Source organism: Acomys russatus, chromosome 1 (assembly GCF_903995435.1).
Source record: "Acomys russatus chromosome 1, mAcoRus1.1, whole genome shotgun sequence".
NCBI lineage: Eukaryota > Metazoa > Chordata > Mammalia > Rodentia > Muridae > Acomys > Acomys russatus.
In genome coordinates this window covers 99,133,121-99,159,607 of record NC_067137.1, presented here as the reverse complement: position 1 = coordinate 99,159,607, position 26,487 = coordinate 99,133,121, and the positions used below count along the sequence as shown (strand labels likewise).

Here is a 26,487-nt window from a genome sequence, read left to right as displayed (position 1 = left end):
TGCCAAGACCTGTGCAAACAGAACTGTCCTTTTACCAACAGTAAACAGATCTGTGCTTGAACTAGAGAGAGTCATAATAGAAATATATATTGCCTTTTATCTTCTTCTCAGTGAGTAGAGTGAGGTGTCAGGAGTTATTGCTGTAATAGCAGCCGAGGAACACTATTTTTCTCTTTCAAGCATGTGCGTAGGTATGCATGGACCAGCACCCATGATTATAGGACCGCTCTGCTAGCCAGCTTCTCAGCAGCCTTTGGAAAACACATAAAATTGCCTGATAGCATTATAGTGCTCACAGCTTCGGATTGTTCTTAGGAGTCATGAAAGAAGCTGTCTGGATTTCTGCTCAAGCTTAAAGAAAAGAAGTAAAGGAAGACACTATGCTTTCATACAGCAAAGTCAAGTAAGTTAACTCAGAAAGATTTAAAAAAAACACATAGGTGAGTTTTAATTAATGATTCACTTTAAGTTTATAGTATACAATGGAATGGGTGGAAAGGAGATGTCAGGGGACTCTATTGAGCTCCTGGGATCCTGTGTGCAAACTGAGAAGCAGAAGAAACAAGTACTGACCTGCTGATTTTGACAAATAACTAACCAGGGTAAGGATAATTTCCTCACAAGCATCAGGATGCCTTCTTTGATGCCAAAGCATTTAAGGCTAATAACTCGATTAACCTCCTACCCCCTACTAACTAGATTTATGAACTGCTAAGGGAGGCAGCTAAGAATTAAGCTTTAGCTTGTATATAATTACTTTACAGTGAACAAAAAATAATCCTTACCAAAACTAAGAACTTTTGGCTAGCTAAAATGAAACCTTTACGTTTTCTAATATAATCAGTATATTAATCAAATAAAGTGAAAAAGGCCTCAAAAATGACAAGTCATTAATTAGTACTTAATGTCAAACACAAAAACTATTATTCACAAGGAGTGGCTGAGATTCTTGCTTCAACTGTCCTTGATTTAATGATACCCATTGACCTTAATAATGTGTAGTTCATGTTCTACCAAAACTATCTGGAGGATGTGAGTATAATTGAACTAGGGTACATCCTTGTCTATGAATTATAACAAATGGAATAGAGAAGAGAAATGTCTTGTAATAAAAGTATAGCCCATTGTTCATTTTGAGTAATAGCTTTCCTATTTCAGTGATAAATGGAAGGGATAACATGAGTTATCTCATGAGCTCAGAAGTGCCACAAGACTCCTCTAATTCTCTTCGCCATGACTTCCTCTTTCTCTAGTCTTAGTTCTCATGACTATGAGCACCTTCATTCTTCCTTCAAAGACAGTAAATCAAAGCACTTAGTGACCTAGAATTCAGATCACAGTAGTACGTCAAGAAGAAGAGCAATATCACAAGAGGAAGGTTTACCTGAATGCTGGCTGTAGAGCGATTCTTGCGGGTGGTGGTAGTAGCCATGGTGGTGGTGGTTTCCATAACAGTGGTAGACATTTCAGGTGGCATGGAGGTCGTCTGTGTTGTTCCCGGGACCAATGGGACTTCTCCCACAAGCCGGACACTTCCATTGATTTTAATATTAGGGTTGTTCTCAGCTGCCATATTCAGTACTTTCAAACCATCATAATAGAGCCCAGAGAGTTGGCCTTGGAAGAGGCGTCCTTTGTCCTTTCCTCCGATGGCTATTTGCGCCTGGGTGTTGAAGATGGTTAACTGCCGGCCTAGTGGATTAGTGGAGGAAATACTATTATTCCCATACATTTCTGCTCCTTGCCTTACCTATTCTGTATGGAGCAAGCACCTAAATATTCTTCCTTAAACAACAGAAGTAAATAAAATGTATAAGAAATTTACTATTGATATTGGTGAGTAACATTTCATGGTAATTACCTCTTCCATTGTCTAGCTAGAATTCCTAAGTTACCAGAATAACTAAGGTTTTTTTTTCTTACTCTAAGGAGGAAGACATCTTGGTTTAAAAATGAGCAGTATTACACTCTCCTGAGACATGTAATCAAGGGTAACAGCAACATCTAGTTCAGATCATGACCAGAATGAATCTCAGATGCCTAGAGTTCTGACTGAAGCTACAAATGAACATAACGACAGCAAAAAAGGATGATATGCGGCAAACAAAGACTCAATGAGGTGACTGAGAACATTGAGTTTAAAAATTAGGCTCAGTAATTAAATTAAATTTACTGAAGTTAAACTGCAATTTAGAGGCTCAGATTCATTGCATGCTGATAAAAATGGACACTCTAGTCACCAGGAACAGAGTTTTCCACAAATCTTCACAGTAATAGTCTATCAACATTTGCTACTAAACAGCATCATGACAGATGTATAATTTGGAGGGAGGTATGATCAGTCAAAGATTATTACCTAAATGGGGGGTGGTATTCAGGCTTTGATAAAACTCCTAGAGTGGAAATGGAGATGGGGATGGTGTAATTGCATGCATGGCACTGTCAAATAATATAATTAATCAAAAATAATGAATTTTAAGAGGAAGATGGGTACTGACAAAAAAATCAACACATAAAAGTCCTTGAATGATGTGGAGACATGGTAATGGATTGTAAATCATCAATAGTTAATCTTATTTCATGTTTTCTTGTGGGTACCACTTATACTTTTGTGGCAAAAAAAAAAAAAAAAAAAAAAAAAAGCTATCAGAAAAGTTTAGTTTAGAATAGACCATTCAACTAAATAGGCTTAGTCTCAATTATTTCTACTTAGTTTTAAAAGCCAAACTAGGTCTTTACCATCAGGTGAAAACAGCTTTTAAAACCTCATTGTAATTTATCATGACAGCAGCATGGTAAGGCCTTCCTTCATGTTATCTCTTTAGATTAATTCCATCTGCTTTCCCAGATGGGGTAGAGAAGAAGAAAAGACAGCTATTCACGGAATTACAAACATTATTTCTGGAGTTTTCTTTAGTCAGTGATCAACAGATCCACTAAGTCTTCACCTAATCACTTTGATTATTTTAGGTGTAAATAACTGTAAACACTTTTCTGTTACTCCTGCCTGCTTGGTAAAGCACACATGCTTTCTCCCTCTAAACTCTGTGAACAGAGGTATGTTGTGGTGTTTGGTTTCTCAGCCTTCGTCACCAGTGCATTAAGCTCAGTTTACACAATGCAGAATTAGCATTGGAATTCTGGAATTTTGTGTACATATATCTTCATAGTTTGCACCATTGTAAAGTATGAAAGAACAATGGAAACTGCTATGTTTGGAGGGGACTCTTCAGACAAGCATCAATTTTACTGTCTGGGCAATGTTTAAGGATTATTATTTGAGTGAGTTAGAGATAACACCACTCTGATTTTAGACTGGTGAAACTTGTTGGGGTGGAAATGATCCACACTTCATTAGAATCCTAGAACCATACAAAAGTATCTGATAAATTAATGATAACAGAATTCTCTAGGTCCCAGGATTATACTCAATTCATTCCATACTTTCCCACCAAATCCCTTTCGTCTCCTGTGAGATGGCATTATTTAACAGCTGCATTTTTTTTTTTTTTTTTTTTGCCTCTCTTCTCTTCACATGAGGTACATGTTCAGTGCGCAGCCGTGCAGTGTAATGCCTAGCCGTCACACATCTTTCTTTGGGAACCATACACTTACTAAAATAAAGATGTAGATAATAATTTTTCCTTAACTCCATATCAACATTTGGAGTGGCTTAACATATGATTTAAGAGAAGCTATTTAGTGGGGGATTTCTAGGGTATAACTTTAGTATCTTAAACTAGGTAGCCCCATGCAAGGTATGTTTTGCATCTGCACATCTGTTGCCAATGTGTAGCATCCCCCTTTCTTTCTCTTTATCGCTCCCGTTCTTCCTTCCCCTTGTTCTCCTTTCTGTGTAACCCAGCACTGATGATTACTTAGTGGATGAATAACCTTGATTATATGGAAAAGGTTTTATATTCTAATATCCTTGGACTGCTTATAATGACAACCTCTTAGGATGGCCCTCATCTTACTTTCCTGGAAAAAAAATTCATCTGTCAGTACTTAACTGTGAAAAGCAGTCAGAGAAAATTGAAATTCAAACCGCAATAGACTGGCTGGACATGATGGATTGCCTTCATTTTATTTGCTATAGTTCACTCCATAAAGTGGTCATTGCTTATTCAAGAATGACCTAAGAATGAGGAAAGGCATGACATGTTTGAGGCCATTAGACTGAAGTGTTGCTTTACTCTTGGTTATCACTGCTTTGCCAGGGAGATCCGACTACTCACTTTGCAGCGCCATCACACTGGTGGGTGAGACTGAGAAGGGGCTGTCCAAGGCTCAGTTTCTTTTGATGCTATAGGAAGTGTTTAGGTTTCTATTGACTTGCCTGTTTGGTAGTCCTATAGCTAGGTCTTTTGTTTGTTTGTTTTACAACCTTCTCCTAGGCCTCTGCACCCTGCTGAGGTGGTTACGGCTGGAGCTGCAAATTTTTGGAGAGAAGAGCACACTGTCTCCCCCCATGTCTTCTTGACACTGTTTCATCTCTTTAGCTGTGCAGAAGCTCATGAACAATGGAGGAAAAATATCAGTATCCTCTACATATGGACAATGTACAGGACTCACTGAAGAAAGTTTCTATGTTTATCATTTGCTCAAGATACCTCAACATCAATGCCAGATATCATTCTTATTGTTGTGCTTGATAATGGTTAAGTTTTAATAAAAATATTAAATATGTACCTCTGAATATAAATGTGTACTATACATATACATATATATATTTTTGGAGTTTGAGAATTGTTCTATCAAAATAATATGATTGGTAATGAAAGCAGTACACAATCTCTAGCACGTAACTGTTTCATTTTAGATGCACATCCTTTTGGAAGTCATTATTTGTTGCCTCATTTTAACATCAAGTTCACATAGGCTTAAATTAAATCTTTGCACATCTCTAGTCAGTGTTGCACAAAGACTAATTAATTAAATCTCAGAATACCCTGGGGCAATAGGCAGTATTATTTCTCCTCTCCTCGTATGGGAAATCTGAGACACAAAGAGGTTAAGTGGATTGTCTAAGGTCAGAAAGTCAGTCAATAGCAGACAGAGCCAGCAAATAGACTAGGGAGTGCTGCGACCCAGCTCTCCTTCCCAGTGGCAGAAATAACTCCAAAGAAACATTACATGTACTTCCGCAAGTGCCTGTCTAATCATCCTTTTATCTATTTACCCTTTATACTCATCTTCAAAAATGATATCTTTCAGTGCAAATTTTTCATTCCATTTGAAAGCGAAGTTAACTAGACAGAGGAAGAGGTAATGCAAATTGATGCTACTCACCCAAATTACATAACAATTAATTTCAAGGAAAACAGTAGAGAAAATATTCTCTGTTTTCAAATAAGTTGTCCAGTACTGTATACATACATATATACATACATACATATATATGTATACACACATATGTATCTAATAATGAAGCCAAAATACTCCCATCCATACCACCTTAACCACCTTTTCCCGTCCCAGCCCTCAACATGTGTATGTGAGAGTTTCTTTTTTACATGAAAGCCAGCTGATACAGAAGCTATCAGAAGGAAAACTAAAAGCTTACTAACTGCTTTATAATGGTTTGTACAAATGAAAATGTCTGGCATGCTATTAAATTAGACTTCAAATGGCAATGGAATAAAATAAAATACTATTAACATAAAATTGAAAGAAACACAAAAGTTCTCTCAGGCACGTGAGACTCAGACATGCATCTTGTTCTCTAGTTTAAAAGTGAGGCAATCACTGTCTTTAATGTTAAAGGGACTTTATGAGCTGTTGATTACTAATCAGAATTATTTGCTTTTTAGAGTTATTCTTAATTTATTTTTAATTAGATCACATATGTTGGAAACAAGGCATACAGTTTAGATTCGTAAGGATTTCCCATGTCTTAACAATGGACATGTGACCAGGTGTCCTTCACTTCTTCATTTGTATAGTATGTAAAACCTCCAATTATTCCTCAAATATAACTTAATCAGATTTGTGCAGCAAGAGTTTGATTACATTACACTGCCTCAAGGAAAAACAGAACCTGTAGCTTTCTTGAATATAAGAGAATTTTCTTCACGGAAAAACAACTGTGTATCTGGTAAGCAAAAGAAACCACACAGAAAATTCTGTCAAGATTTCTAACTGCTGCCCACTTTGATTCACAGAGTGGTTGCTCCTGTTAGCAAATCCAAACTTGCTGTTTAGATTTTCACAGGACTTTTCTTTTATCAACTCATTGTCTTAACAACTTACACTTTGTTGCATAAAACCTCCTGAGGATGCACAAGGGTATCACCACCAAAGTGTGAAGTGTTTGTTTAGTTTTAGTTTCCTGCAGCAACTGGAAAGTAATTAAGCTCACCTAGAAACTTTGCCTCTGATGGTTTGAATTTAGAGGCAAAATCTGTTCTTTCCCAGCTTTTCGCATTGTTTAAAAACAAATGTTAGCACACACTGCTTCATTTGTTTTAAGCAGTTTATGTTACAAGAGTTGATCTAAGATTTTGTTTTGTTTTGTTTTGGTTAACCATGCTGTAGACAGTAAAGCCCAAACAGCCTCAAGACACTAGTTTAACACGATCTTTTGAAAATTCTTTAGAAAGCATTGATGACAGGTAATTTAAAACAAATTAACAAATAATGCCATGCAGTGGTTAAATTGCCATAATCCATTTTTTGCTTTCTCTTTCTTTCTTTCTTTCTTCTTCTTCTTCCTCTTCTTCTTTTTTTTTTTTTTCTTTTTAAGAGTTTCCTGGAATTCCTTGTTTGTGGCTGCCATGCTGACAGCAAGCTAGATGTTAGTCCCTTTAACTGTGTTTTAATGGCGATGTATTATTGCATGATTTATCAACATATGGCAGGTGGAAGCTGACACAAATTATAATGAAAATTAAAACACTCATTTATGCAGCAGGCGATTATAATTTAAAAGGAACATTTATTTGCAGGCTTTAAAAATGAGGGTTTAGAATCAAATGATTTTAGAATGAAAGTTTTAACGACCGTTACCTTTTTCCTGCAGCCACTCCTCTACAGGCCGGTTATATTTGAAGGGGATTTTCTGTTTTACCATTTGGAGGCGTTCATTATCAGTGTTGCCTTTAAAGTTTAAAAAACAGCTTAAAGAACAATCTGAAAAGTCAATAGGTCATTAAAAAAACATCCTAGGTGTTCAGTTGGTTTTATGAAGATTTTTAGAGATAGGTCTCAATTTATCTTTAGTAGAGGTGGAGTTGAAGTCGCTCTGCCCTTGAATAGCAGGTTTGAGGTCAGATTGATCTCAACTATGCAGTACTCTGTCATGTTTCGGTCACCTGCTTTGGGACATAGATCAGTAATAGGTCAGACTATATACAGAAATCTCTATGGCTTCAGTCCCTTCTACCATCTACCACTGGCTTGGTCCCAGTGAGGCTCAATGATCTGATTTTTCAATATTTCTCCTACCACGTCACTTTCACAATGCCAAAAGATCATTCAGATCCTCGTTCATGCAGACGCTACTGTTTCTGTGATGGGTCCCTACAGGAGCATTGGGCCTAACTCCTGCTGCTACTCTCAAGCATCTGTCCTTCCTCTGCATTCTAGAAAAAGGTGCCAAAAAAAGCTGGCTGCTATCCAAGGGAAACTGACCAAGAAATAGCTCTAAGGGTTTGGCACTTTTTTTTTTTTTTTTTTTTGGTTGGTTGGTTGGTTGGTTTGGGTTTCTAAGATAAAGCTTTGAGTGCAGTTCAGATTAGCCTTAACTCACGGCAATTCTCCTGCTTCTGCCCCCATAGATTGGAATAAAAGGAGGTTCTTACCCCAAAAGGAAACCCTGATAGTGCAGTACCTATGTGAAATCTGCAGAGCTATAAGTACAATTGGCACTGTGGACCTCTGTCTTTTTGTTGCTCATTTTAAACAGATAGGGTCCATAAAGAACACAACTAGAGGCAAAGGAATGTATACCATTGTATAGCATTCACAGGCTTTTGGGCATTTACATTTTGTTATTTCTAGGACATGCTGACTCAGTTGTTCATTCTCACTCTCTCTTTCTAGCCCCTCTCCCTAGTCTATGAAAGGGCCTTCCCGAATAAGCATCCATTCACAAAGCCTGTTAGGGATATTTCTTCTGAGCATGAAATATCAAATTAGTTTTAGGCTCAAACATTGTGCTTTAACTGCTAGTTTGTCCCTTCCTCTTTTTGTAACTGTTATTACCACTCCTGGGTGGTTTGTCTAATTAGGAAAGACTCAGAGAACGGTGGTGTGGAGTTACACACCCAGTGAATATGCTTCAGATAACAAAATAATGAAGGCATGCTTTGGGAACTGTTTTAGCTCATCAACCAACCTCACATTGATTTAGTAAGATCCAGTACACTGTAATTTATCATGTTTGATTCACAGCCTCATATTAAAATGTACAGAACTCCATTCCAAATTGCTAATATTTTCAAAAGGAAATAAAAATCTTAAAGCAGGTGGTTCAGGAGCAAATTACAGAGATGTCTAGAAGCTAGAGTGAATATTAGGCTTTAGCACAGTATCAGGTCAAGTAAATATAAATAAGCCACATTTCAATCACAGGACCATTGCAACTCAGCAGTTATCACTGACTCAGAAGATGCTACGTGTAACAATTTGGACCTGCTTGCTGAGATTGGTGGGGGAAGGTCAAAGAATCAGAGAGAAAGTGGGTAGTGAGGGATGGTGGTGCCCATAAGCTTTTCTGATGAAAACATTATTCTAAAAATCTGAGCCATCCTTACTGCCCCAGAATTTAAACAATGGCACATTAGAAGCAACTATTGATATGCTTCCAGCCCACATTTCAGATCCCTAGCAGCCTACATAAATTATAACATGCCAACATATCAAAGGACAGTTGTAACTTATTGGAGGCTCTCTTGTCTCACAACACAAGGCCTTGGGTTGTTCCTTAGGACTACCAACCAAACAAAAACTTATTGCAGGACAGTGTGGATGAAGGGACCTAAATGATAGACAGTTTTGGATTCTTATGGATAATTTAAAGTTTTTCTCAAAGTATGGCAGTGTAAAGGGTAGGAGGCAACAAGCAAAGAAGAAAAAAAGTCAAGAAACAACATTTCTTGCCATCTCCATATGGCCCTCTTGAAGGACATTGGTTTAACTGGTCCATACAGCTCCAGGATTGCTGTCCTTGAAGAATCAGCGTACATTGTATTCTATTAATCCAAAATAAATTGAGCAATTTTGAATTTTCTTTCATAGAAATGGATGACTTTTCTAAAAAAAAAAAATTCACATGTTTGACTGTTTATTCTATCCAGCAGGTGTCACATAAGGTGAGGACCTGCCACAGCACAAAAGCATGACCCACTGAGCAATGACCGCTGAACTGTGCTGAATTCACCTTCGACAAATTTTGCTGCCTTGGGTTTTCTGTATTTATTATCATTGCTGATAACATCACTAAATAAAGTGATGATTTTCATTCTATTCCCAAGAATGAATTAATAAAGCCAAAAAGAAATATACAATGGGAAATCCTAGCAGGGCAAACACAGGAAAAACTAAAAGTACAAATCGTCAGTGTAATCTAGACACCAAGTTAATTAATGTGAGGCCATATTGATGTGCTTCCTCTAAATATTAAGGGTTCCTAGCCCTCTGAAAGAGCCCAGAACCCAAGATTCATCCTCTTAAATATAGAACAGTATAGAAATTCACTTATGGACATAGAATAGGCTAGAAAAAGAGGAAGTTATTGGGTAACCATTGGAGAAAAGCATAGCTGGAATCAATCTCTGACCTTTCTGAAAATATAAAGAGAGAGCCCATTCTCCTCCACCTCAGCTTTAAAGACATTTAGAAGCATGGTTTAAGTCTTGCATGCCAGACTGATACCATCTGGCCCTGAGGATAGCGGTCTAGCTTGCTGTTAAAAGTCCTGGGAGATGCAAGGACATTTGGAAAACCACATTGGTTTAAGTCACCACATTAACATTGTTCTTAGTCTCTTTTCATGTTCTTGTTGGATTTTATTTTAATTTATCTAAAACACTGGCAAATTCTGTTTTAGAAATATGTGCAAGTGAATGAGTTCATTTGTTGAGGGCTCCATTCCATAGACTGATGGAAGGGCAATATTCTTTACATAAGAATTCATACAGAGGACTATTCTGAAAGCTGCACAAACCACTTTAAATTCATATACACTTTTATTGAATACACAATGACATTAAGTTATGCATTTCATATAACAACTAGTATAAACACTTAAAGAGTATAATTAATTACTCAACAAAAATAATCCTATACTCAGGATAGAATGGCCTTATGAACAGTAAGTAATAATTTTCTTCAAAGAAAGCATAGGCATTACTGATTTGACAGAAATATCCGTTATTACCACATAGAAAAAACCCATAAATTGAATAAGGAGGTCTTAGAATTAATACTTAAGTCAATTATAAGAATCTGACATCTAAATAGAATGGAATTTAAAAAAAAAAAAAGCCATGCTTCAGTCTACCAAAATAGAATGTATACATGTTTATTCTCTGCCACTCTTGATAAACTCTTGAGATTTTTACATGATTGGTTTTCTACAATCTACTAGCACTATTACCAACTAGTTATACTTCTGGAGACATGTACAATATGCACTGTGACGTTATAGCATTGTAGAGAGCAGAGAGCTCTGAGTTGAAATCATTAAAGCTTAACTGGTTCATACACATAGCACTGACCATCATGCAGAATTACCTCACAATTTCCACTGTTGGCTTTAACCCTTCGAGGGCTAAAGTATTAAATTAGTGGAAATAGAGTAAGATAAGATGAGCAAAGAAAATTGACCCTTCAATTGGTCCCCAGCTTAAATCAGCATCTTTAAATGAGAACTTGAAATTTGCTAATCATCCCCAAAGAGTAACAATATCCTTCAACTGGAGAATTGAATGAATACAAGAAGAAACTTCTTGCATAGAACAGAAAGCAATATCTCTAACACCATAGTCCAAACACAGGCTACTTTATTAGGAGTTATGTTAATTAAAAAAAAAACTCTAATCAATACAGTGTAAAATTTAGCCTGTGGAGTTTGGAGTTGTAAATGTACTATTTACTATCTCTATGACTTTGGGGAAGTCATTCAGCATTCGATACTCCATTTCGCAGTTCACCACAGGACTTAATGAATAGCGGGTAGAGCATACACAAATTGAACATTAAAAAAAAAAAAAAAAACACTAAATTTATTTGTGAGGATAATGTTAATAAAACTTAATTCCCTTCTGGTCCAAAGGAAGCACACTGGTTCTATTGTTTGTTCCCATGTTGTTCAAACATTATCAGTTGTCTTTTAAAATTGACTATACCACATTTGGTCTTATGTGGGATTCTACCTGACTCTCCAGATAGCCATTTTTGTACTTAGTCTATGTTGGTGGACTTGCTTTTCTAAGTGGTGTTCTCACTCCACCTGATCTGGTAACTCCAGATCTTGTACAGAGCTTCATGTAGCTCTCAGGAAAGATTACAGGCTGGACACTTTCCTGATAAGGAACTCGTTCAAGCATAGGGAATTTCTGGAAGTATCATACCCTATGCTAAGGAGATCCTAGCCTCTAGAAAATACCTCCAATCCTACTTCGAAGACATCCCTTCACACATAAGATAATTAAGTATTTTCTTGTGATAGAGATTCTTGTTACTGCCTGTAAATGAGGTACTGTACCACTGTATGTAGATTAATTATTTTAGCACCATTAGCCCTAGGGAATCAGAGACACTTACCCTCAAAATCTCTCCCCACTGCCCAACAATTATAAATACGGGCTGTCTGTCTTGCTGGGCTGCTCCTGCTCACCATCGTGCTCACCTTTCCCTACTATGGTGGTCTGAGACTCCATTTATTCCAGGGAGAACCACCACTCGATGCCCCGTAGTCAGAAAGCAATGGCAGAGCTGCCTTTGCAGCCTCTGGGACCTGTTCTACCACTGCTGCTAGTTCTGGGCTTATTCTACCCCTCCCCCTTCCCCTGCCCCCTCACCACCTCATTCCCTTTTAGACTAAGAACCTGGCCTAGCACCCAGGTGAAAGGCTTTACCCTAAAGCACTCTAGTTGACCCTGGTTGAGAAATAGGCCCTTGGGAACCTCTGATCCCAAGGTTTGTCTGTTTTCTGGAGGTGAGACCTAGGCCACCAGCCTCTCCAGATGATCTTTTCAATCTCACAAAGATATCACTCAAAGATGGACAGATCATAAAACACACAAAATATTCTAAATATGCCCCTGAATCTCTTGCTGTTGCTGTTTGTGTGTCTGCATTTTCTAAAATATATTCGGCTAACTCCATTTCCAAAGCAAAGTGGGTTTCTAAAACCACAGAAAGTAAAAGAGCAATTCAGGCACTGACAAATGTGATTTCTTGGTCCAGACACAGGTAATGATGATATAGTGCCACTGAGTTGAGGAAGAGTAGCTTAAAGGTCCTGGCAATTTGCACCAGCATTTTCTGCAAGCAGACTATTAATACCATCTGAAGTGTTGTCAAGCACGTGGCCACGCTAATAAGAATAACTGTAACAACTTTCATTTGGATGAAATTAATGCCAGAGGTATTTTTGCATTTTGTTTTGAGCTCCTGGATGAGGAAAGAAAAGTTTTCTTTATTGCTCTGTCGACACTAAAGAAATGAGAGTATGAGTCTAATGAATAGTTTTAGACTGAGCACTATGGACCAGGGCTGGTGGCAAAAGAAAATCAATGCGGGTAGCTCAAGTGCTAGGGCAGTTCATAGGTTCTTGCCATGCCTCTGTCCCCAAGGAACACTTTGAGTTTCAAAACAAATATATAACACTGAAGAAAAGGTACCAGGGAAATCTCTGAATGTGGCTCTGGCCACATTCTTGGAGCGTTCCCAAAACAGCTTTCTTAGAGTTAGATAGGGACATGTATTGCCCGAAGGGCATCTAGAATGTTCAGTCACTTATAAGGGATGGATGGACCTCAACAAGGAGCTAATATCTTATATTTATGAAGTGCTTTTCAACCAAAGAGCTCAGAATGCAATTACAAACGCCATCTCATTAATCCCCACAACACCTTTAGGCTGCAGGAAATGGAACTATTTGTATATTGTGAACCTTGATTCTTTAGTGTGCCAAGACAAAGAAATTAATCTCCTAAAGCAGAAAACTGATCGGCTGGAGGAAGTGAATTTAAAGTCTCAGAGCACGTGAGCATTATTGAGTAAGGAGCTTCCCCCCCCCCCCCCTCTGTGTAACCTTGTCTATCCTGGACTCGCTTGTACATCCACTTCAGCCAGGAGAGCTACCTTTTCTAAATAACAAGATAGATAGCAGTGTGGTCACCATGAAGACCTTGGCATGATTGACAGAGCTCACTTCTACATGTGGCATGCTACTTTCTCTTTCATAAAACAAATTGAGCAGTTCAGGCAAAGGTATCTAGTTACCCAAGTGGCCCTGTCCCTATTCCTTGCTGTCTGTTGTTGTCTGAAAGCATACTTTTCATAGACATAAATTTACACTGAATGATTCTTTAAAACCTAAAACTAAATCAAGGGGGTATTTTATTGGAATATTAAGATGTCAAAAACAATCTTATGCAATAAATAGGACACACATCATCACTTCCTGTCCTTTCTCCACTCGTAATTCTCAACCTGTGGCTTATATTTTCTAACGATTTTTTTCCTACTTGATGAATTCATCAAGATTATTTTGAATCCACATTAGATTAATAAAGTGAGGTTCAGATGACTGCAACATCTTCATTTCCAGTCATGGTCAAAGAGAATATTTTGAAGGAATTTGATTGGAGCTGCTTTTCATACTGTCAGGCTCTGGTGGCATTAACTTCTTATATGGAAACTAAGCACGTAGTGGACCTGCTATAAGTAAATGAAACATAAACTGACTATAATATTTGCTTTCTCGCTCTTCCCTCATGTGATTACTCTCAAATACACACTAAGGATATGCTAGGAGACTCTCTTGAATTTGTATTTCTCCTTTCTAGAAAATGTATGTATCGCCATGTCTTTAAATTTTAGTTTATTTACTTATAAAATGTTATTGTGATAATAACTATCAAACGGGACTGTTCTGAGAATTAACTGAGGGAGGCTACGAAATGCTATTAGCAAAGTGTACACTGAAAAAGTTCTAGAACTTCATTGTTGTTGTTTGCAACTGAGATTCTAAAGTGTTGAACTGAAAAGAGATGAAGCCAATCAATATTACTTCCCTGAATAATTTTTAGTGCAGAACACTTCAATATTTCCCTATCAAAATAAAGCTTTATCATGCACCCTTCATCCATGTGATATATGACCCTTCATGTTTTCAACATCAGTTTCTTTTCCTCTTACCACTGCACCCCCCCTTTGTTGGAGAACCCACACCGTAATCTTCGTCTTGTCCATCCTCATGGCACATGCAGTCCTGTGTGTCCATCTAATACCTGAGTATCATGTCTGTCTTTTATCTTGTTGGTTTCTTTCCTTTCTGTCTCCCCTTCTCTTCCCATTGCTGAGCAGAGGGAGCAACAATCAATGCTTTTGAAATGAGAATGCTAGAATATTTGATCTACAAATTCTATTTATGCAAACACGCGTGTGTATTATTTCCAAATGACTCAAAAAACAGACAATATTGGAAGATGAATTTTATTAGGTACCATAAACTAGGTAAAGTTTTTTATCCTTAGGAAAAAATGTTAAGATGGGGCTGAAGAGATGGATTAGCAGTTTTATAAGTCTTTTGATCTTCCAAAAGACTGAGTGTGGTACCCAGCATGCATATCAAGCTACTTAAAGTGAATGGCCTGTAACTCAAGCTGCGAAAGATCTGATATCTTCTCTGGCCTTCATGGTTACCTGTGCTCATGTGTATACACACATATGGTTGTATACAAATATACATGCAACTAAAAATAAAATAAATCTTAAAAAATAATGTTATACAAATGTTTATATCTGTAATATAAAAATTTATGTCACACTCATACTTCTGTTTAGATATAATGGAATCACTGGAGCTTATAGATAGTATTTTAGATTATATTTCTCAGCTTTCTACAACTATAATGAAATACCTGAGGATATTCATTCAAAAGTGGAGAAGCCATTTTAAAGGTTGTAATGCAAGGGCAGAATATTCCATTGCTTGGAGTTCTAGGGAGGCATCATGAGGAGCAAAACTGTTCTATTTCCTAGCCAGGAAGCCAAAAGAGAGAGTCTAAAGATGTCAATTATTGTCCCCTTCAAGCTGTGCCTTCAGTGATCTTAGGATGTCTCATAAGATTATCAAGGTCCCATGTGTCAGTTGTTGGTCCTAATTCCCGAGTACATAGAGTCCTATTCATAAAGCCATTCCTAGAGGTTTCAGAGTTTCAAGTTTGGTAAGCAGGTCTTTGATTCATTTGGAGTTGATTTTAGTGCATGATGAAAGATGAGGATAAAGTTTCATCTTCCGTGGTGGATATCCAATTTTCTCAGCACCATTTGTTGAAGACACTTTTTAAAAATCAATTCTAATGTGTCCCTTTGTCATTGTTTGTCAAAAATTAAGTGTATATAATTGCATGAACTTTACTGGGGGTCCTCAATTCTATGATATTTATGTGCATGTCTTGTTTTATGCCAGTATCATTCTGTTTCTATCACTATGATTATTTAGCATAACTTCAGATCAAATATGCTCTTCTCTCTAGCGTTCTTTTTTATTAGGATAGCTCTGACTAAAAAACATCTTAATAGTTTCCTGCCTCTAATGGGAATGTATTGATGTCCAAATGTTTAACATACAGGGCTCTGAGGACATTCAGGACCCAAAGTATAGCACAGATCTGCCTTAAAATCCACACCTAAGAGTGAAGGCAGATATTGCTCTATTTATGATGAAGTTATATTACAATAAGCACATTATAAGTAAAAAGCTAAGTTATATACTCTAGAGCTTGTATTATTTACCCCACATTATCATATATCTAACTTGGACCTACCATGGATACCTCAAGCCACCATCAAAACAGAGTATCTTTCTATACATTTCCAGTCTACAAAAAGATTAAAATTCAAATTGTATGTTTGCTATTGAATGTGTATTGGTTTCACACAGTCATAAAGTTAAACACAAACTATAATTTGAACTGTTCTAACTTTAGGACTTGTTCCATATTTACCCAAGGATATAAATGTCACTGTTTCCACTCTATGCATTACCCACCTAGGAGCTGGTTTAGGGACTGGTGCGCACTATTTGTCTAAGCAACCACTATTTAATAATTGCTTTATTACCAACTGAAACCTAAGACAGTCTCCAGTTAAATTGTCTCCAAAATATTAGTCAATCATACATTGATGCAATACACATTTTGAACTTCAAAGCAGGCCTTTAATTACATTCCAGTAAATATTCTCTTTTTGTTTCATAACAGCCTACAAACTTGATAAGAAAATGTTTACCTCTGGGTTTCTTTTGGGTTTTGTAGGAGGTATTTCTCTTAGCTGTGTGTCATCAGCACAATTTAATGAGCCTATCTTTTATACATTTATTTTAGTCACTGAAAAATTTTTGCAATATGGGAAGATTGTCATGTGGCTTTATTATTTCTACAAATTCATTGCAGTTTATCTCTCTGAGATACAGGGCTTGATTTTCAAAACTTACTCCCTACAAGGAGGCTATGGTCACAAAGTCACATAAGAAAGTTTGGATGGTTAGTAGCTTTCCAAATGAGAAGATGACAGAGACAGTTTGCTACCTGAATAGTCACCCAAAACTCTCTGTAATGTTGGAGCATCTTCTTCAGCCATCTGACCCAATATATCTGACAGTCATATTTATGAAGCACGAATTATTGAGGACTTGTTTACCCTGTCTTGGCAGAGTTTGGCCGTCAACTCTGCCTGTATCCAAGCTTGCCCTTTTTTAGACAGAATTCTGTCTATGATAGAAATGAGGGCATTTCCCCAGTAGCTTGTTTGCCACATTTGAAGCCATCTCTATAAAGAGGTTCTCTGATGCTCATCATCCTCTTTGAGGTAAACTGGGTGTTGCCAGGAGGTAACCTGTCTCATTGTCAATGAATCTTTAAAATAATAAAAACTTTTTAAATGCCATATTCTGTATGTCTTTGAGGTTTTTGAAGACTGTATCTAGTTATTTACCTTAGCTTTCTATAGGATCATATCTATGTTGCACCTAAGATGTATATTCTTGTGATAAACGTAGACTAGTAATTGATATGACCATGATTTAATCAACTAACAATTAACTTGTATATCTTATTTATCCTAAACAGCCTGTAATAGCACTTTCAAAGTATTGGAAGTAAACCTTGTGTTATAACTGAGTTATATGGGTACAATACCTCATATTAGAGTAGAAATATAGTATGGGTGAAGAATAATCTTACATTTGAATTCTATACTACTGTATCTAAAGTTAAACTTTGCTGGTGGGAATGCAAACTAGTACAGCCACTTTGGAGATCTATCTGGTGCTATCTCAGAAAAATGGGAATAGGGCTTCCTCAAGACCCAGCTATTCCACTCCTTGGAATATACCCAGAAGATGCTCCAGCACACAACAAGAAACTTTGCTCAACCATGTTCATAGCAGCCTTATTCATAATAGCCAGAACATGGAAACAGCCTAAGTGTCCCTCAGTAGAAGAGTGGATAAAGAAACTGTGGTACATATACACTATGGAATACTATTCAGCTATTAAAAACAAGGAATTCCCGAAATTTGTGGATAAATGGATTGAGCTAGAAATGATCATAATGAGTGAGTTAACCCAGAAGCAGAAAGAATCAAATGGTATATACTCACTTATATCTGCATACTAGCCCAAGGGGCATGTCCCACAAAAGCCTTCACTTACCAGGAAACTGGGACAGAGGGGAAGGCATCCTATTGGGACTCTAAATGAGAGACGCATGGGAGAACAGCAAAATAAAAGGATACAGAGGGTCCTAGAAATCTATAAGTAGAACAATATGATAGGCAGATTTGGGCCCAGGGGTCCCGCTCAAACTAAGGCACCAGCCAAGGACAATACAGGAGGTAAACTTTAAACCCCTTCCCAGATCTAGCCAATGGTCAGAATATTCTCCACAGTTGAGTGGAGAGTGTGATACAACTTTCTCACGTACTCTGGTGCCTCACATTTGACCATGTCCCCTGGAGGGGGAGACCTGGTGGCACTCAGAGGAAGGACAGCAAGTAGCCAAGAAGAGACTTGATACCCTATGAGAATATATAGGGGGACGTAATCTCCCTCAGGAACAGTCATAGGGGAGGGGAATAATGGGAAAATGGGGGGGGGAGAAATGGGAGGATACAAGGGATGGGATAAACATTGAGATGTAACAAGAATAAATTAATAAAAAAATGAAAAAAAAATAAAGTTAAACTTATTTTGCATCTATATATAAAATTTTATACCAGTGAATTCTCCTGGCATAATCAGGTAATCAACTTTATTCCTTCTTAAGTCTCTGATGGGGTTGAAGACCTGGTAGCTTACAATGTTTTACAATAAAGCTTAGTTGTTTAGTGGTTAAGATGTTTTTAAGTCTTATAAATGTTTTAAGTTGATAATTACAAGATGTGATAGAGATGGATTCATATTCAGAAATTGAGATGCACCAAGATAGGAAAGATGTTTTATTCAAGGTTGTCAAATAAAAATAGCCAAAACACTAAGAATGTAACATATAAATGTATATGTAAAACATTTTTAAAATGTTTAATAAAAAAAGAAAAAGAAAGAAAGAAGGTTTGGATGTAGGTAGAGTCGACAGGCAAACTCTGTCAAGACAGGGTAAGCAAGTCCTCAATAGTTCCTCCCTCACTAATATGTCTGTCAGATATATTAGGACAGAAGACTGAAGAGGATTCTCCAAAATTATAGAGAGTTTGGGTGACTATTCGGGAAGCAAACTGTCTATGTCATTTTTTCATTTTGGAAGCTGCTAACCTACGTTTCCGGTTTACTCAGGTAATTAAGTTTTATTTCTTCTCAAATCTCTGATGGGGTTGAAGACCAGATAGTTTAGTTTTATAATTAATCTTATTTGTTTAGGAGTTAAGGTCTTTTAAGGTCTAGATAGATGTTTTAAGTTTATAGAGATGAGATATGATAGATACTGATTTTCATTCAGAATTTTAGACTCACCAAGATAGGAAAGATGTTTTCTTCAAGGTTGCCAAATACAAATAGCCAAAACACTATGAACATAACATTAATATAATTCCTGATTTCTTTATGGTTCTTCTTGCTGTATGAAGTTTATTTTATTTATGTTTAACAATAGAAATGTATATGTAAAAAAGAAATATAATAAAAAATTGCTAAAAAACAAAAAGAAGTTTTATAAAGGGGTGGCCAAGGTAAGCAATTGAGGCAGTGAGGACAACAGTAGAAAGAAACAGCCAGATAATGAAATCAAACAAGTTCATGTGAGAGTGAGCAACAAGAAACAGAATCTCCTGCACATAGGTATGTCACTGGATGGCTAGACCCCAGTGGAAAGTTTGATGAGAACTGATTAGACATCCGAGTAAGAGGCACCTGCCTAAGATGTTACCAAAGCCTGGCTTCTAGAAGCCATAAGGTCATAAACGCTTCTATTATTTATGCTTTCTCCCAAATAAAGTGGAATGTTTTGTACATAACAATATTTGAAGGCAACTAGAGAACTAATCAACACCAATGGGATTTCTTCACAGCTTTCGTTATGTTGTGCAGTTCAGGAAGAGATTCTGCCATCGTGCATGTGAGTTTATAATATTCTCACTGTCTACCCATTTGTTACCATCATGCAGAAGACATTTTTTTTTTGCAGAAGACATTTATACTACTTTGCTAATATGTATTTTGATAAGTCTGTCTTAGTTTTCAGACCACATTAGGTTCTTTATTAAATATGGTTAAATATTACCAACGTTTTTGTCAAATGAAATGACAATTTGTAGATATGACTCCCAGGATAAGAGATTCATCTTTTTATACAATGTAAAATTTGGAACTCCTTTCTAGTGCTATTTTCTATTCTAATTTTCTCCTACTCTCAGTTTAAGGGAACAGAATCCAGGCTTAGAGTATAGGGTTCTTACATTTGTTGGGCACTTATCTGAGACCTAGAAATATAAACTCTTTGAAAAATTTCCTTTAGTCCCATCAGCATGGCATGCTGTTTGGCTGAAAGGCTGTGGTCCTTCTGCTAGCAGTAAGAATAAATTCATTTCATCAAACTTTAAAAAAAAAAAAAAGAAAGAAAAGAAAAACATGTCATCATTTTCTCACCTTTGGTGAGGCAGCAGGCTAATGTTTTTCAATTCTATTGTTGCATTATTCTCTATAGTTTGAAGAAATCTGCCAATGACACATAAAAATGTGTATGTAGGAAGTAGAGTGTCCACGTTACCTTTGTAATTAATAACAAAGTAGTTTCTGGTGCTCTTGAAAATTTACAGAAGTTTACAAAAATTTACTGCTTATTATTTGAGAGAAGGTAACAGTAATTGTAAGGTTGTGCAGTCTTCAAAGAATATTGGTGAAGTCTAATTTCCCTAATTTCTTGTTTCTCATAGTTGAAATTTTCATCTAATGCATCTTTGAAACTTGGAACCTAGGACAATAGCCTCAGAGAACATCAGAGTACATATTTTCAATACTACCTCTCCTCACAGAGGCATTAATTAATGAACAGTGTATATGGCATTGATTTTTAGGACTATGGCAGTTGTAAGACTTCAGAGAGTGATCCAGTTAACAATGGATCACTTAGGATAAGAGAGAAAGGTCGGATGTGTACACCATTATAATCTGGGCCAAGAATCGAAATGTCGCACTGAAGGAGGCACCCGAGGGAATGCAGTAGCTTAGTACATCTCGAATTCATACAATGCCTTGTTAACTCTACTTGGCAGATTAATTCAAACTGATTTGTTTGTGAGATTGCAGCATGGCTTCAAATCTGGCTACAAAGAATAATTGTAAACAGTAATGTATTAAATCAAAGAAATATCTAGTGAAAGCTTGAATTTGCCTGAAGACTTTTTTTAAAAGTATAATTGTCTTTTTAAAAAGAGATGAAAGGAAAGACAAGACAATATACTATATGCTAATAACAAATTTAATAAACAATACTGATTCATTATGAGCACTCCAAAATTCAAAATGATCTAGAAATAATACAGTGATAAAATATTGAAATGGCCACTTATTTTTTTTAAAGCAGATAATGCAATTTAAGGAAAAATGGTTAAATACACAAAGAAAATGATGGAGAAAGAAAAGAAAAACAACAAGAAAACTTATGATACAGAATGAAAAGTAAAGATTTACTTCAAATTACCAGTTACAAAAAAAGAGGAAAGACAGACCTGGAGAGATGTCTCAGATAGTAAAATGTATATGGCAGCCTGAGTACCTGAGTCATGAGAGCAGAGCAGAGCAGGGGGCGGGGGGAGAGGAGAAGATAATAGAATTTCTTAGCAAAAGTTGCTAATTTCTAACTTCAGTTAGAGACCAGAATGTCAGGTGGAGAGGAGAAGTTTTAGGAGGAAACATGATTACACCAAGCACGGCCCCTCTCTTCCAGCATCCAGTTCACAAGCATCTAACTGCTCATTCCAACTTCTGTACACTGGGGTTTTTGCAATGGCACTGTGGGATGCTTCCCACTAGCAGCTGAATCTGTCTTTCTTCTTTGGGTCTAGGTTGCCTGTTACGCTCCTCTGCATGAAGTCCATTAGCAACAGTGATGAGAGGCAAGGACTGAACATACTTGAGGAGTTGTGCTCCCCCTCCCCCTGCCCCCAACCTGTGATGGGGAAATGAAGAAGACTGGTCTAGGTTCTTCCTCCCCCAGAGAGTAAGCCATCCAACCTGCTTATGCAAATCAATAATCTCACCTGAGCCCTCACCAGTGAATGGCAAAACCATGAAGACTGTGACCTTGATCCTAATCCTGAAGACCTGGTGGAAAAAGACCGTCTAAGGACAGACACCAGTGCTTCTCTCCAGCAACTCTAGATACATTCTTCTTTCACTTGAAAAGTGGTATGTGTAGCAGAGCAGTGGAATTCAGTGCTTCAAGCTGCTCTCCAAAAAAAAAAAAAAAAAAAAAAATGGCACAATATTCATTGTACCTATCAGGGAAATGGATTCTTCTATTGGGATAGAAAAGGGTAGCAATCCTATGTGCCACAAACTCTGAGATTCTTTTCTGTTTCAAAAATGGTGGATCTCTTTCCTCAGCTCAGATGTGAATATAAAAAAATCAAAAAGTACTATCTTGTGACTTGAACAGTGGCAACCTGGGTCAAAGTCCTCTTCCCACCATGTTTACCTGTCTTACAGCTTCGCTTACATATGCTGTAACATTTATCTCGTGGCTTTCTATAACTTCTAATGTGGCCACTGACATGCTGGGGAAATTTTCTCATCTCCCTTATTTATCCAAACTGTAAATAAATAAAAATTTTTTTTATCAATTACTTTCCAAACTTCTTTGGACCAAAGGGAAACTGAGGCTGTGGGTTTGAGTCTTGTGTGCCTTATGAGTCACAGGAACAGGAAGCAGCAAATAACATATAGAACACCCCAAATGATAGCCTGGAATTCAGGTAATCTCTGAAGAACTGTCTACTTGATATAAGAATGCAAAAGTCTCTTATATGAAAGGTGTCATCAAGGTCGTGCAGGAAGCAGGAAGCAGAAAGCAGGAAGCAGTGAACAACTGGGGTGCTGTGTCTGGAGTCAAAGAACCTTGGAATTCAGCGCCATGGATGACGGCTTGAGATAGAGGCATAGCCTTGGGTCCTTGCTACATAACTTTAGCAATAACCTCTTTCTAAGGTAAAAATGACCAAATCCAAAAACAGATACAATCATATAACCCCAGAAGGGATAGGAAAAAGGTGAGGCTGGGCTGGGAAATGGCAGAAAAGTCAAGAAGAACTGATATTTCCCTCTCGTTATTTGAATAAGGAGTGGACACTTTAGTAAGAAGAGCAGGGTGAATTCTGACTCCTTGGCACCGTGGTTCCCACCAACGGCTATGACTCGTCACTAATGGTTCCATGGTGATTATTATTACAAGTTCACATGATCTTTGTTTGAACAAACATGGCTTTTACTCCCTTCCTTATGCCTAACTTTCCCAAACCAATCTTAAACGAATAAATTAGGTTACATCAGAGTCTGAATAACTGCTGGTCTGGAGTTGCCTAGTCCTACTCAGAATAGCAAAATATTCACTTCAGCCTTCTCTATCAACATACAACATTAAAAAATAAATAAATAAATAAAACCTTTAAAACAAAGCCTGCGGAAACAAAACCAGTTCCATCTTTCAACCTATGCTGTTAAAAAGCAGCCTTAGTCATTAGTTTTTAAGGTTTATAGTCTAGCAAAAGTCAGTCTCTATAAGTGTGTGTTTCCCTAGAAATTAAAAGCCAGTATTTGAGTGATATAACTTTACCATATGAATGACAAGGAGGCTCCAGAGAAAAGCACCAAAATGGTCAAGATCTGAAAACTGAAGTGTTAAAGAAAGTGAGAGCAACTACCATCCCTCAGTGCTCTGAATGACACCTTGAGGGACACATGCTTGTCAGTCACTAGAAGTGCATTATAACTTATATCCGGATATGAGGAATCATTTCCCATTGTGAGTGCAATGCCTATAATAACATTTTTAAATTGTGCATTTTAAAATAAATGATTTTAGAAAAGTGGCTGGTAATAAATTGGAAAATTTGCATCACAATGTCCACTATATTACTTGTTGTAGGTGAGCACTTTTTCTTTCCCAGTTTAAAAAATATTTTGTCTTTAATTATGTATATTTGTGTGTATATCTGGACCTACAGGCAGCTGTGAGCAACTACATATGGTGGTAGGAACCAAACTCAGTTTCTGCAAGAAGAGTAAATGCTTTTAACTATTGACTCATCTCTCCAGCCCTCATGTTTTCTTATAAAAAAACATATAGATATATTAAAATGCAAGTGTTGTAAAATATTTTTATTCATCTGCTTACATAATTTGCAATACAGTGATGCCAATTACTGACAGATCTTAAGTACTAAGAAATGCGCAGGTCATTGACAATCACTGACACCTCAGGACATAGGTGTATGCAATTCAACCAACTATTAAGTTATATAAATTAAAAGGCTTAGTATTCATTAAGCTTCATATATATCCAAAATTTTTGAATTTCAGACATATCATTAAAATATTAATACCCTGTCCTCTCTTAGCCATTTGCAATACTAAATATATGGTATTAAATGTTGGCAATCAAAAGACATATACTTAAAACTATGTCAAACTAAAGCTCACTTTTGCATATTCTCTAGAAGCCCTGCATTTCCTAACAGTTGTAAGAAATAAATAATCATGGTTTAAAGAAATAATTCAGAATAATTTCAACTGACATTTCTAATCAAACAGACTTTGAAAAAATAAAGCCTAAGAAATCAGACATATCTATTCTCTTGGCAGAAAAAAAAGAGACAAATTATGTCACCTATAACATTTCAAATTAGACTGATGAAATTAGTCTATACTGTACAGAAATTTCTGAACTAACTAGGAAAATGTACCAGGTGACCTAGTATTTTTACCACCCTAATTACTAGGTTCCTTTGAATTTCACTTTTTCAGAGACCTGCTTTTATCTTTGCAGTAATGATCCAAGACATTAAAATAAGGCTTTTGAGTGACTCAATTTGCCTTCTCAGGTTCACACAGTATCTATTGATGTTCCATGCTGTCTTGTCAGAGAGCACTTACAACATTAGTAAGGTTGGGCTGTAATTAGGGGAAGACATGACAGGTGAAGGAGAAAGCATGCAGTTTTTCTTGGTCTCAGGATTTGATTTCTGCGTTTTTCAAGGATGGTGGCTAATTTCAATCTACTAGAACCTTTGCAAGGGTTTAGACTTCTGAACAAGGTTTGAAACATCTCGTCTAATCCAAGGATGCAGTCTACAGCCTGATGAATGTGACTCAGAAAAGGGGAAGCTAGACAGTAAATAAAAAAGAGACATGATTCTATCCTTAGACATATTTTGGCTTCTGTGATGAATAGGGACAGTGGTAGTCACTGCTCTCATCAAAGAGACTAGAGAAGAAGCTGTCCTTGGAACCAGTGCTTAGAATAGCTTGTATTCAGCGACTGAGAATGGAGGTAGGACTAGAGTGTCTTAGGGAGGTTTGGGATGGGGCTGGTCAGGCCTTGTGGTAAATGCGTTGCTCAAGCACCTTGTTTGGTTCAACTGACTTATTAAGTGTATTTGAAAATTGCCTTTATGGACTTTCTCAAGCTCAAAATTCTCAGAGGTCAGAAATTGTCACAAAATGAAGCGAATCTTTTAGGTTTCATTGTACTGCCTCCACTAGGGAAGCCCATGGCTCCTTGAGAACTGTATGTCCCATTCTGTGAGTCCCTCTATCTACACTAGCCATCCTGTGCCAGCCACCATAACCACCCAGAAAATTCAGGGTAAAATCGGCCATTCATTTTGAACGTCTAAAGGCATTAAACTTCTATTTCAGTTTGAATTTGACTTTATATAAACTGTCAACAATTTTCTGCAGGGAAAAATGTTAAATAGATGCTTGGAAAGTTTGGCTCTCTAAGATTTTAGATGTGCTTTTATTTTACATTACGACTTATGTTAGATGTATACATGTTTTCTACCTCTCCATTTTCTCATTGGGTTTAGATGAGCTGGGAAATCCATGCTTCTGCAGCAATAGAAAATCATCTCGTGGTTGTAATAAAATAAATTTTCTTCCAGGAAACCAAAACACCCTTGATCACATTTTAAGCGATTGATAACAAAATATTTGCTACTTTCCTATTGTTTCCAAATGCATTTATTTATTCAGGGCTTGTAAAGGAAACTCTACCAGAATGAGTATCATGGTAATTTATAGGTAGGCAGAGAGCTCATAAGCAATTTAACACTTGTGGGGCATTTACTATGTTTGGCTTGCAAAAAAGAACTTAAAATTATCTCTACATTTTTGAGTTATAGGAAGCAAACTCTGCTGCTATGCTTTTTGTTTTGATATTTGAAACTTTACATTTTGATTGGTGATTTTATTGAACTTTACATGGGAATTACTGAATTGCGAAGGAGTCTCATTTTGTACACAAAATTCAGTGTATGCCTTGGTTCAAATTTTTAGAGTTAAAATGTTTATTGTATATGTTTAAGATGTCCAGCATAAACTGATATCTTGATAATCATGGACTTAATCAGGTAATTATACAGTCAAGTGAAATAACACAGCCACTGTCTCATACAATGGCCTTAAAAAAAAAAAAAAAAAAAAAACAAGATCACCTACTGTTCTTGGCAAATTGTGAATGTACACAGTGCCATAATGATGGTCTTTGTGTTCTATGCTAGACTTCTTTGTTTACTCATCCTTTGTGACTACTTTG

The 26,487-nt window shown here is 36.8% G+C and overlaps 1 protein-coding gene across 38 annotated transcripts in view; it reads right to left on the bottom strand.

Moving 5' to 3' along the window:
• The window catches only part of Nrxn3 (neurexin 3), a 1,522,640-nt gene that overhangs the window by 134,816 nt on the left and 1,361,337 nt on the right, over window positions 1–26,487 (bottom strand). For 25 of the 38 annotated variants that reach the window (XM_051149743.1, XM_051149769.1, XM_051149829.1 and 22 more), the window contains 2 exons: window positions 7,009–7,098; window positions 1,385–1,692 (listed from right to left, as the gene is read on the bottom strand). In XM_051149743.1, the coding sequence (XP_051005700.1) occupies window positions 1,385–1,692; window positions 7,009–7,098 (398 nt within the window). The remainder of the gene's footprint in view (window positions 1–1,384; window positions 1,693–7,008; window positions 7,099–26,487) is intronic. The other 13 variants (XM_051149800.1, XM_051149810.1, XM_051149904.1 and 10 more) reach the window with 1 other exon arrangement.